Source organism: Octopus sinensis, linkage group LG4 (assembly GCF_006345805.1).
Source record: "Octopus sinensis linkage group LG4, ASM634580v1, whole genome shotgun sequence".
NCBI lineage: Eukaryota > Metazoa > Mollusca > Cephalopoda > Octopoda > Octopodidae > Octopus > Octopus sinensis.
In genome coordinates this window covers 2,005,859-2,018,981 of record NC_043000.1, presented here as the reverse complement: position 1 = coordinate 2,018,981, position 13,123 = coordinate 2,005,859, and the positions used below count along the sequence as shown (strand labels likewise).

General features: G+C 39.9%; 1 protein-coding gene across 2 annotated transcripts in view; it reads right to left on the bottom strand.

Moving 5' to 3' along the window:
* Positions 1-13,123, bottom strand: part of LOC115210382 (mitochondrial inner membrane protease subunit 2) — a 646,016-nt gene that overhangs the window by 615,609 nt on the left and 17,284 nt on the right. The window contains exon 1 of one of the 2 annotated variants that reach the window (XM_029778951.2): positions 1,905-1,924. The exons of the other annotated variant lie outside the window; for it this stretch is intronic. Coding sequence (XP_029634811.1) covers positions 1,905-1,912 — 8 coding nt within the window. The 5' untranslated portion in view covers positions 1,913-1,924. Of the gene's footprint in view, positions 1-1,904; positions 1,925-13,123 lie in introns of those variants that run through there. 2 annotated transcript variants of the gene reach the window in all.

Genomic DNA, 13,123 nt, shown 5'->3' with positions numbered 1-13,123 from the left:
ATGTATGCATGTTTGTGTCTTTGTTTGTTCTCCTACCATTTGATAACCACTGTTGGTTTGTTTATGTCCCATTAACTTAGTGGTTCAGGAATAGACACCAATGAAATAAGTACCAGACTTCAAAAAATAAATAGATAAATAAAGAAATAAAAAATAGTACCGGGGTTGATATGTTTGACTAAAATCCTTCAAAGAAGTGTTGTTCCAGCATGGCCACAGCCAAATGACAGAAACAAGTAAAACAAAAGAAAATAACAACAACAACAACAACACTGACAGACACAACAATGACAAATGGTACAAGTGATAAAGAAAAGTAACCATTACAAAAAGACTAACAACAACAACAACACTGTATTTGTTGGAATGACAACTGACATTACTGCTGGTAACATCAATAACTAGAACAGCAACAAAAACAAGATGGTGCTGTCAAAATTATAAAGTAGTAAATGGATGACAAGTTGTTTTTTTTTTGTTTCTTCTTTTGTATTTTTATTTGAATGTTGTATTTGTTTTTTTTCTGGGTTTTTTCTTTTTTAAATCTCAGATGTAAAGTGACAGAAATCTCTTGCTAGTTTACCACTTTCCAGTGAAGAACTGGTACTGGAATTGGTAACTTGTCCTTGACCTAGAATGGCTTGTTAAAGAACCAGTTAGCACCATGTCAATGACAGTTACTGCAGTTTGCGTTTTTTTTTTTTTAACAATACCATTATATTTTGTATTTCAAGAAATGATCAAGAATTTGGAGAGGTTTCTGTGAAATAGATGTAACTTTGTTGAGTATTTCTACACACACACACACACACGTGTGTGTGTGTGTATGCATGCATGAATGTATGTACACAATTTATAGTTCTGAAAAATACCTGAAAAGACTAGCATTCTTACTACTACTACTACTACCCATATTTTGGTTCAGAAAAAATCCCCGGAATCATTGGAACTTTTTTTTTCATTAAGTGAATTCCTATGACCTCCTACTATTGCAAAATTAGGTTACTTAAGGTGAGCCTGGTAACTGATGGTTTTGGGGTCATGTTGTTTTTAACTTTGGTGAGCCATGGTGCAACTAACAACAGGGTAAAAATCCCTGCCATTAATTTGGTGTGGATGGGTAAAATCAAATAATTCAATCACAACATATATTTAAATTAAACATAAAAAATTGAAATATTATCACTTACATCGAAAAATTGAAATATTATTTTTCAGTATTTTATAAGGTAAAATCTTAAATTATCAATTATCTTATAACAGCAATGTCTGGAAAAATCATGGATTACATGGAAAAATGCGAGCATGAAAAGTAATATTCGTAAGATTATAAACCTGGAAAAGTACAGGACAAGTTATTACACCTGTAAAAGTATAGGACAAGCTATTACTTCAAGTAAAGAATATGAAACTTTTTACTTAAAATATTGCAGCTAAAATTAAAATTTGAATATTAAAACTTATTCTATTATAGTTTAACAAATAATACTATACTTATTTAAGTAGAATTTGGCTAATTTACTATCTTAAATACAGAAAAACGTGACTAATTAGACAAACTTACAAATTAGCTGAACAGTTTTGTACAATAAATTTAAACGATGAGAACTGTAAAGAGTGATAAATTAGAAGAACTGGCATTCTTTGCTGCAATATTTTAAGTAAAAAGTTTCTTATTCTTTACTTTACTGGAACTAATAGTTTGTCCTATACTTTTACAGGTGTAATAACTTGTCCTGTACTTTTCCAGGTTTATAATCTTAAGAATATGACTTTTCATGCTTGCATTTTTCCATGTAATATATACTTGCTATAATGGAACCCTAACATGGATCCCTAGATCCAGCCTTAGCTGTATACTTGGAAGCTGACAGTCAACCTACTATAGCATTTACGTAGCATACCTGTTCATTTAGATCATAAGTGAACTAAACCCCTCAAATTTTGTGTGTGTGTGTATGTGCGCGCGCGCTGTGTAAAAGCACCCAACATACTCTGCAAATTGTTTGGGATTAGGAAGGGCATCCAGCTATAGAAACTAGGCCAAATTAAACTGGAGTCTGGTACAACTCCCCAGCTCTGGTTAAACTGTCCAACCCAAGCCAGCATGGATAATGGACATTAAATGATGATGATGATATATATAATCACCATCACCATCATCTAACATTCCACTATTCTATGTTTGCAATGGTTAGACAGAATTTGCTGATGCAGATTTTCAATAGCAGGATGCCCTTCCTGTCACCAATCCACATCTGTTTCCAAGCAAGGTAATATTTTCTCAAAGCCAGACATGTTTTTCACAGAAGATTTGAAATAAGCAACCTCACCTGTATAACAATGATGCTCATTTACAACCTATTTCTTTACTACCCACAAGGGGCTAAACACAGAGGGGACAAACGGATTAAGTCGATTACATCGACCCCAGTGCATAACTGGTACTTAATTTATCGACCCCTAAAGGATGAAAAGCAAAGTCGACCTCAGCGGAATTTGAACTCACAACGTAACAGCAGATGAAATACCTATTTCTTTACTACCCACAAGGGGCTAAACACACAAAGGACAAACAAGGACAGACAAAGGGATTAAGTCGATTACATCGACCCCAGTGCATAACTGGTACTTAATTTATCGACCCCTAAAGGATGAAAAGCAAATTCGACCTCAGCGGAATTTGAACTCACAACGTAACGGCAGATGAAATACCTATTTCTTTACTACCCACAAGGGGCTAAACTCACAAAGGACAAACAAGGACAGACAAATGGATTAAGTCGATTATATCGACCCCAGTGCATAACTGGTACTTAATTTATCGAACCTGAAAGGATGAAAGGCAAAGTCGACCTCAGCGGAATTTGAACTCGGAACGTAACAGCAGACGAAATACGGCTACGCATTTCGCCCAGCGTGCTAACGTTCCTGCCAGCTCACCGCCTTATTTACAACCATCAGATAATGACTAGACAAGGATACACACAAACACATACATTTGACTGCGGCCATGCTGGAGCACCGCCTTTAGTTGACCAAATCGACCCCAGGACTTATTCTTTGTAAATCTAGTACTTATTCTATTGGTCTCTCTTGCCAAACCACTAAGTGACGAGGACGTAAACATACCAGCATCGGTTGTCAAGTGATGTTGAGGGAACAAACACAGACACACATACATACATATATGTACATATATACGACGGGCTTCTTTCAGTTTCCTTCTACCAAATCCACTCACAAGGCTTTGGTCAGCCCAGGGATATAGCAAAAAAAAATAAAACACTTGCTCAAGGTGTTGCAGAGTGAGATTCAACCCAAGGCCACATAACAGACATTCCATGCTGGTGTGCATTGAACAGTTTGACAGGATTTGACAGGTTAGGGAACCACGTCTTGCTCCAATATTTCAAGGTTTATCTGGCTAGATGCCCTTGCTAACAATAATCGCAGTACAGAGTGTACTGGGTGCATTTTGTCATGGCACCAGGACTACAGAGTTTGTCTTGTCTCCAGCAAGACTAAAAACTCCTCTCACCCGCTGCTCAATTTGCCAACAAATTTATAGTGTGTACTAGATACTTTTTTCTTGGTACCAGCACTAGTGAGATTGCCGTGTGACTCACAAGTCTAAAGACTCTCTACAGTTGAAAATGGATAAGAGGAGTGAAATTGATTGAGAAATTTAGAAGAAATGCTGAGAGAACTAGGCGTAGGAGTGGCTGTGTGGTATGTAGCTTGCTTACCAACCACATGGTTCCGGGTTCAGTCCCACTGAGTGGCACCTTGGACAAGTGTTATCTACTATAGCCTCGGGCCGACCAAAGCCTTGTGAGTGGATTTGGTAGACGGAAACTGAAAGAAGCCTGTCGTATATATGTATGTGTGTGTATGTATATATATATATATATAATATATATATATATATATATATATATATATGTGTGTGTGTGCGTGTGTGTGTGTGTATATGTATATATGTATGTGGTGTGTATTTGTCTGTGTGTCTGTGTTTGTCCCTCCAACATCGCTTGACAACCCATGCTGGTATGTTTATGTTCCCATAACTTAGCGGTGTGGCAAAAGGGACCGATAAAATAAGTACTAGGCTTCCAAAGAATAAGTCCCGGGGTCGATTTGCTCAACTAAAGGCGGTGCTCCAGCATGGCCACAGTCAAATGACTGAAACAAGTAAAAGAGTAAAAAGAGTAAAGAGAGAGAAGTTAAAGTGTGATAAGAAGAACTGATTTATTATTGTGAAAGAGCAACAGGCATCATCATCATCATTTAACGTCTGCTTTCCATGCTAGCATGGGTTAGACGATTTTGACTGAGGGTTGGCAAACCAGATGGCTGCACCAGGCTCCAATCTTCATTTGGCAGAGTTTCTACAGCTGGATGCCCTTCCTAACGCCAACCACTCCAAGAGTGTAGTGGGTGCTTTTTACGTACCACCGGCATGGGGGCCAGTCAGGCGGTACTGGCAATGACCTTGCTCTAATCCTCTTACATATGCCACCAGCACAGGTGTCAGTAAGGCGACGTTGGTAACGATCATGCTCGAATGGTGCCCATTTACGTGCCACTGGCACGGAAGCCAGTTGGCTGCTCTGGCAACGGTCTTGCTTGGAATGGTGTTCTTGGCACCCTACTAGCACAGGCACAAGTGCCAGTAAGGCAACACTGGTAATGATCACGCTCGAATGGTGGCCTCTGATGAAATAAACAAAGAAGACGATACTGGGAGTGGAATGAGATAATTGGGCTTGGTGGTTTGGATGCTGGCAATCTGGCACAGCTGACGGAACACTGAGCCTGTCTTGACAACAGTACTTTTTGGCACTGGAAGCAAACACAAACACACACATATACACATAAACGTACACATCATCATCATCATCATCATCATCGTTTAACGTCCGTTCTCCATGCTAGCATGGGTTGGACGGTTCGACCGGGGATCTGGGAAGCCAGGAGGCTGCACCAGGCTCCAGTCTTATCTGGCAATGTTTCTACAGCTGGATGCCCTTCCTAACGCCAACCACTCCGTGAGTGTAGTGGGTGCTTTTTACGTGCCACCCACACAGGTGGCAGGCGAGGCTGGCGAACGGCCACGCTCGGATGGTGTTTTTTACGTGCCACCGGCACGGAGGCCAGTCAATGCGGTACTGGCTACGGCCACGTTCGGACGGTTTTCGTATGTGCCACCGGCACTGGTACCACAAAACTACAAATTCCATTAATGTTCGAGTTTGCTTTTGATTTTGTCCATTTTCACTTGCCTCAACAGGTCTTCACAAGTAGAGTTATGTGTCCCAAGAAGGAAGGTATGCATAGGTGCACTGACCACGTTCCAGGTAGGGGCCATGGGTTATGGCCTCACGTGTCCAGCCGGGTCTTCTCACGCACAGCATACTTCCAAAGGTCTCGGTCTCTGGTCATTTCCTCGGTGAGACCTAAAGAGCTCACACATGTGCACATAAACGTACACGTACAAATTAAGAGCGTGTGAGAGACGGAAAGCAGGAAGGAAGAAAGACATTATGCTTTATTAATTGAACGTGGTTGGTATAAACACGTTCCCTCTCCCCATAAGCATAAAGAGAAATATGTTGATATATATAGAGAAAGAAGGAAGTGAGAATAAGGGAAACATTAACCCTTTTGTTACCATATTTATTTTGAGATGCTCTGGGTTACTTTCAATTATTCTTTTATTCTTTTACTTGTTTCAGTCATTTGACTGCGGCCATGCTAGAGCACCGCCTTTAGTCGAGCAACTCGACCCCGGGATTTTCTTTTTGTAAGCCCAGGACTTATTCTATCGGTCTCTTTTTGCTGAACCGCTAAGTAACGGGGACGTAAACACACCAGCGTCGGTTGTCAAGCAATGCTAGGGGAACAAACACACACACATACATACATACATATATATATATATATATACATACATATATACGACAGGCTTCTTTCAGTTTCGGTCTACCAAATCCACTCACAAGGCATTGGTCGGCCCGGGGCTATAGCAGAAGACACTTGCCCAAGGTGCCACGCAGTGGGACTGAACCCGGAACCATGTGGTTGGTTAGCAAGCTACTTACCACACAGCCAAATATAACAAAGAATTTAGTAAAATAGCTTAGTTATCATTAAGCTAGTGTTAGGAACATAAATTGTGACTAAGGTTTGGTGGAAGATTTTAATTCAAAACTTATGAAAACAAGGCATTTGTACTACAGAGCCAGAGTCAGTTTCAGCTGGGTTGGTAATGAAAGGGTTAAAACAGGAGAAATATAAAAATGAATGAAAGATCAAGAAGTCTGATCTCAAATATGTAGAGTCAAATCAATGAAGCCAAGTAGATGACATCAGAACATCTGATAGCCTTGTTGGGAGGGAGTAATGAAAAGGAAAGGGAAAGAGTAGCATTAGTGAGAAAGAGTGGTAACAGTGGGTCGAATTGTGAGGGGCGAGGTAGGCAGTGCTTCCCCACATAGATATTTTCTTTTATTCTTTTATTTGTTTCTGTTATTTGAATGCGGCCATGCTTGAGCACTGCCTTTAGTCAAACAAATCGACCCCAGGACTTATTCTTTGTAAGCCTAGTACCTAGTACTTATTACATCGGTGTCTTTTGCCGAACCGCTAAGTTACAGGGACGTAAACACACCAACATAAGTTGTCAAGCAATGGTGGGGTGACAAACACATACACACACACACACATATATATATATATGTATATATATATATATATATATACATGACGGGCTTCTTTCAGTTTCTGTCTATCAAATCCACTTGCAAGGTTTTGGTCTGCCAGAGGCTATAGTAGAAGTCACTGGACCAAGATGCCACACAGTGGGACTGAACCCAGGACCATGTGGTCGGTAAGCAAGCTACTTATCTCACAGCCACTCCTGCACCAAAGTATCATCATCATTTTACAACTGCTTTCCCTGGTGACATGGGTTGAACATTTTGTCAGGATCTAAGTCAGTTCTTTTTAGAGTTATAACACTCCTAGACTTTGGAAGCTCATATCTTACTCAGATGTCTCTTTACTTGAATAGTTTCTAAAGCTGGATGCCCATCTTTCAGAGTGTACAGGTACATTTTTCCCATGGCACCAGCCCTGGAGTGGATGTCATGCCTTCAGCAAAAATAAAGAATCCTCTCAACCATGCATCACCTCCATTTCCTTTCCCATTACTTTACACAGTGTATTGGATGCATTTTTGTGTGGTACAGGTACTTATGAGGTCGTTTTGTGGCTCACAAATAGCCCCTATGACTAGAAAAAAGGGAGAAGAGAAAAAAGGGTTATGATTTGGGGTGAGGTACTGAGAGAAGTTAAAGTACAATTAGGATGAATAGGTTTGGCGTTAGGAAGGGCATCCAGCTGTAGAAACGTTGCCAGATAAGACCGGAGCCTGGTGCAGCCAACATGGCTTCCCAGATCCCCGGTCGAACCGTCCAACCCATGCTAGCATGGAGAACGGACGTTAAACGATGATGATGATGAATAGGTTTATTGTTGTAAGAGGGTGGTAATGGAGAGACTAATAGAAAGTACAAGAGAAGAAATTAATCCTTTTTTAAGAAAATTAAAATTTCTTTTTCAAGAAATTAATCTTGGAACAAGGTCGGTAGTTTCAGGGGAGGAGTAAGTCAATCACATCAAACTCGATACTCAATTGATATGTATTTTATTGAGCCAAAAAGGATGAAAGGCAAAGTTACCCTTGGCAGAATTTGAACTCAGAACATTAAGAGCCAGAAGAAATACTAAGCTTAGGCATTCTATCCAGCATGCTACCAATTCTGCCAGTTCGCTGGCTTTAGAGAAGGAATTAATGAAAAGAAACAGAACAAAAGAGTATTGTTAGGGGGTCAGTGAGGGTGATAAGGAAGGTGGGGAACATTGAGTAAGAGGAAGAGTAGATACAGTGCTATTTTATGTTACACTAGCAGTATCGCCCGGCGTTGCTCGGGTTTGTAAGGGAAATAACTATATAAGCATTTTTAGAGAGTTACTTCCCTTATAGATGCCAATTCGGGCTTTCTTAGCCATTTCTGTTTTGGTGTCTTCAAGCCATGAAGTCGTTGTTCTAAAAGAACGCTGGTCTCCTTGACAACGCTTTACGACGTTGATTTCCTTACACTCCCTTCCCCACAGCTTCACGAGGGAGGGAAGAAGGGGGAGAAGCAAACAGGTGCAGGTGTGACCATGGACGCCAACTCCGCCGCCATCGACACCCGAAAAATTATACATTAAAATGGAATAAAAAATGATGTTAAATTATTTTTAAAATCGTAGACTTATCGTAGACGCGCGCTAATACCCAGACGGGCTCGATATGAATCACGACTATAAGATACCCGAATTTGGTTAAACTGCACCGCAAAATGTGGGAGTAGTTAGGAATCTAAATCGAAGGGGACAGACACTCACACAACTACAGTCTTATATATATAGACTAGCAGTATCGCCCGGCGTTGCTCGGGTTTGTAAGGGAAATAACTATATAAGCATTTTTAGAGAGTTACTTCCCTTATAAATTCGGGCTTTCTTAGCCATTTTTGTTTTGGTGTCTTCAAGCCATGAAGTCGTTGTTCTAAAAGAATGCTGGTTTCCTTCACAACGCATTACGACGTTGATTTCTTTACACTCCCTTCCCCACAGCTTCACGAGGGAGGGAAAGGGAAGAAGCAAACAGGTGCAGCTGTGAGCGTGGACGCCAACTCCGCCGCCATCGACACACGATGCATTTTAGGCATTAAAATGGAATAAAAAATGATGTTAAATTATTTTTAAAATCGTAGACTCATCGTTGACGCGCGCTATAGCCAGACGGGCTCGATATGAATCACGACTATAAGATACCCGAATTTGGTTAAACTGCACCGCAAAATGTGGGAGGAGTTAGGAATCTAAATCGAAGGGGACAGACACTCACACAACTACAGTTTTATATATATAGATATGGGTGGGTGAAGGTGGACGGAGGGGTGCATGAAAGAGAGATAAAGGTAATGATGAGTGGTCAGAGTATATCCTCAATTTAACATGTCCAAGGTGAATAAAAGAAAGAATCAAGAATGTCTATCTTTTAATGTGTTTCAGCCACTGGACTTTGGCCATGCTGGTGCACTACTTTGAAGGATTTAGTCAAACAAATCAACCCCCACCCACCACGTATTTTTTAAAGTCTGGTATTTATTCTATCAGTCTATTTTGCTGAACTGCTAAGTTACAAGGACATACACACACTAATACCAGTTGTCAAACAGTGTGACAAATACAAAACCCCCACCATATATATATATATATATAAAATACAAAATGGGACAAGAACACAAAACATCCGGACAGCTAGGTGATACAAAAAGGGACAACAAAACATCCAGATAGACGATACCAAAAAAACAGATGGGTCATTCAAAGCCTTTTATCTTCAGTCAAGAACCGGATCATCCTCACAATTTCAGCTGATTAATCTTGAGATTGCTCCAATCTGGCCAGCCCCAAGGAACAACTAAGCTAAGATCATTAGATCCCTTGGAAAAAAGAATCAAATGTATTCAAAAACAAGGACGGAAAAACAGACGAGGTTACACGAATATAAATACAAAAATACAATAAAAATAATAATAATAACAGGACATAACAACAGGTGTCTTTCAACTGGGGACGAATTGAATTCAGCTGGCGTGTATGGAAATGAAGCCTTATGGCAGAGATGTTAAAGAACTGCTTATTTAGTGATCACTTCAAACCTGAATACATTGTGCTGTACTCTTCAGTCAATATGGTTGACAGCAAGTTCTATTACTACATCACAATTAAAAGGCTGCCAAGTGGAAGGACAACCAAAAACTAAAACCAATTGCTCCAAAAAATAATGAGTGCCATTAAGCCATTATGTCAAAGGGGAAATCACTGAAAACTAATGAATGATATATAAATATCACCACCATCATTTTAATGCCCGTTTTCCATGTTGGCATGGGTTGGATGGCTTGACAGGAACTGGGAAGGCCAGGGCCACACCAAGTTTCATAGTCTGTTTTAGCATGGTTTATACAGCTGGATGCCCTACCTAACATCAACCACTTTACAGGGTGTACCGTAAATCCTTGAGTATAGTCCGCCAATGAGTATAATACGCAGGGGATTTTTAGGGGGCTGTACCTCTGTAAAACCTAAACCTTGTGTATAATATGCACCCCTTCTCTAACTTAAGTCAAGGAGGTCTATATAACGTCCTTGGTTTGTAAAACTGTATACGGTAATATCCTTTATTATTAATGTACATATAACATAATGCAAACGTGTAGCTTTTTTGTGCATTTTGTTTGCAGAAAATAAAGAAATAACAGTAATAACAGAAATAAATGTTGCTTCCTGCAAGTTATGGATGATTCTTTTATGACTTCATTGCTTTCAGGCTTAGCCTAAGGTATTTTCGTGCCTGACATCACAAAATGCATCTGAGTAAACATTACCGGACAGCAAATAGAGACTCGGATATTGCTTAGAAAATATTTTTCATTTTTAACCTCGTATATAGTACGCACTAGGGATTTTGACCTTTAAATTTTGGGAAAAAAATGTAGATTATACTCGAGGATTTATGGTACTCAGTGCTTTTTTTTACATGGTACCATCACCAGTGCTTTTTATGTGGCACCAGTACCAACAGGTTCACCAAGTACTTTGCAAGACAAGAATCCTTCAACTGGGATGTGGTGGGAGAAGCATTAAGGGAGTGCAACCTTATGCCAGTTGAGGGATTTAAGGTAAAGAAAGGACAGATATAGGGGTCTCGTTGACCACAAATCTATGTACAAAGACATTCCAGTCATAAGCATGCATCATTTTAAGGGGAATCTAGGGCTACCTTACATAATATGGTCTTCCTGTATTAAGAGTGTAGATTGGATTTGAGAAATGATTTGGACACCATCTTTTCTAACAGATTGAGAGACTACACAAAAGGCCTCTCTTCCTGCTAAGTGAAGTCCTTCATGCATTTCAAATCTATGTACCTACACAAAGGGTTATTGCTATTTAGCCCTAATACAGTAAGCCTATGATCTAATGATTCAGCTGTGACCAGCACATGAAGCTGGTTTAACAACACCACTTGACCCTTGGGTATCTTTAATGAAGTCCCTTCTGATGCAGGCATTTCAGGCCAACTCTCCTATCTAAGGACTATTTCCTTTTACATGTCTTATAGGGAATGGCTCTATTTTATTAGCACCCAGTCCATTCTGTAAAGTGATTGGCATTAGGAAAAGTATCCAGTCATGAAAACCATGCCAAAACAGACCTCACTCATGCTGGTGCCACATAAAAAGCACCCAGTCCACTCTGTAAAGTGGTTGGCGTTAGGAAGGGCATCCAACTGTAAAACCATGTCAAAACAGACAATGGAGCTTGGTGCAGTCCTCTGGTTTGCTTGCTCCTGTCAAACCATCCAACCCATGCCAGCATGGAAGATGGATGTTAAATGATAATGATGATGACATGGCACAGTTTTAATGATGGTGTATATCATTTGTATTGCTTGATATCTGTTATTTCATGCTTGCATAGGTTAGGCAGGATGAAAGTGAGGTAAGATTTTTACGGCTAGATGCACTTCCTGTTGTCAATCCTTGCCTGTTTTTCAAGTAAGGGATTTTTTTTAATTCAAGAAGAATCCTAAAGCACAGAGCTAGCAGATGATTTGTTGACAAGAAATATCAACTAACATCACTGGTTGCAAGCTAACTGGAAAAGATAACATCACCATCCATAGTTCAGCATAGTTTTTGTAAACATTCACACATGTATATGAAAGCTAAGAGACGGATTTTGAAAATGGGAAGGAAGGTGGAAACAAAAAGTATTAACCAGTATGTAGAAGGGAAGTTAGGTGTCAGGTACATTTAGAGATATTCTGCCACATGAAGAACAGAGACACCAGATATTCTAGATTGCAAGACAGTATGTCAGGGAAAACAATGATGTCATTCGTAAGAAGTGTATCCAGAATGATAGAGCATTCTTGTTCTAAGTACTGGTATCAAGAAAGAAGCATGGAAGTGTTACAATGAAGGGAATTCAGTGAAGACAATGCATGGAGTAAAGCAGGTCAAGCTCATGTTGACCCAACAGAGTGAGCAGCAATACAAGTTGACAGCAGTATAGTAAAAAAGCAATGAAAGCAATGAGGGATATGATGGTAGGAAAAGCAGCTGGCCCCTATAGAATAGTTGCAGGGTGCTCAAAATATTTGAAAAGGTAGGACACCTGCTTGTCACCAAAATAGTTATGAAGATAAGACAGGAAGGTGTCACGACAAATAGCTGGTATAGCAATATCATTGTAAACTGGTATATAGGTAAAAGAGATGCATCAGAAAGAGGAAACTCACAGAAATCACATTATGGGGCCTAGCAATGAAGATCTGGGAAAGAGTCGTAACATAATTGATCAGGAGCAGAATTAACCTAGATGAAATGCAGTTCAGCTTTATACTGAGAAGAAAATAGTACAGAGGCGGCGAGCTGGCAGAAACGTTAGCAATCCGGGCAAAATCCGTAGCCGTATTTCGTCTGCTGTTACGTTCTGAGTTCAAATTCCACTGAGGTCGACTTTGCCTTTCATCCTTTCGGGGTCGATTAAATAAGTTCCAGTTACGCACTGGGGTCGATATAATCGACTTAATCCATTTGTCTGTCCTTGTTTGTACCCTCTGTGTTTAGCCCCTTGTGAGCAGTAAAGAAATAAGAAAGTAGTACAGATGTTATTTCCCAAGTGAGGCAACTGCATGGAAATAACTTAGCTCAGAGTAAGCCACTATACCTAGCATTTGACAGGGTGCCATGCTCAGTATGTGGTGTAATCAAAAAGTATCCAACCTTGATTTTTTTTTTTGCACAAAATAATAATGTATGAGCAAAATCCACATGGGTATCAGGTGGCCACATCCTTCCTGTGCATGTGCAAAACTTTTCGTGTTTGTAGGTTGCACCATTCACCTGCAGTGATGCATTGAGTACAAATGTGAAGAGTGTGCTGTGTGATTTTTCTTTTTAAGTTAAGATGACTGAGCACATTGAGCTCG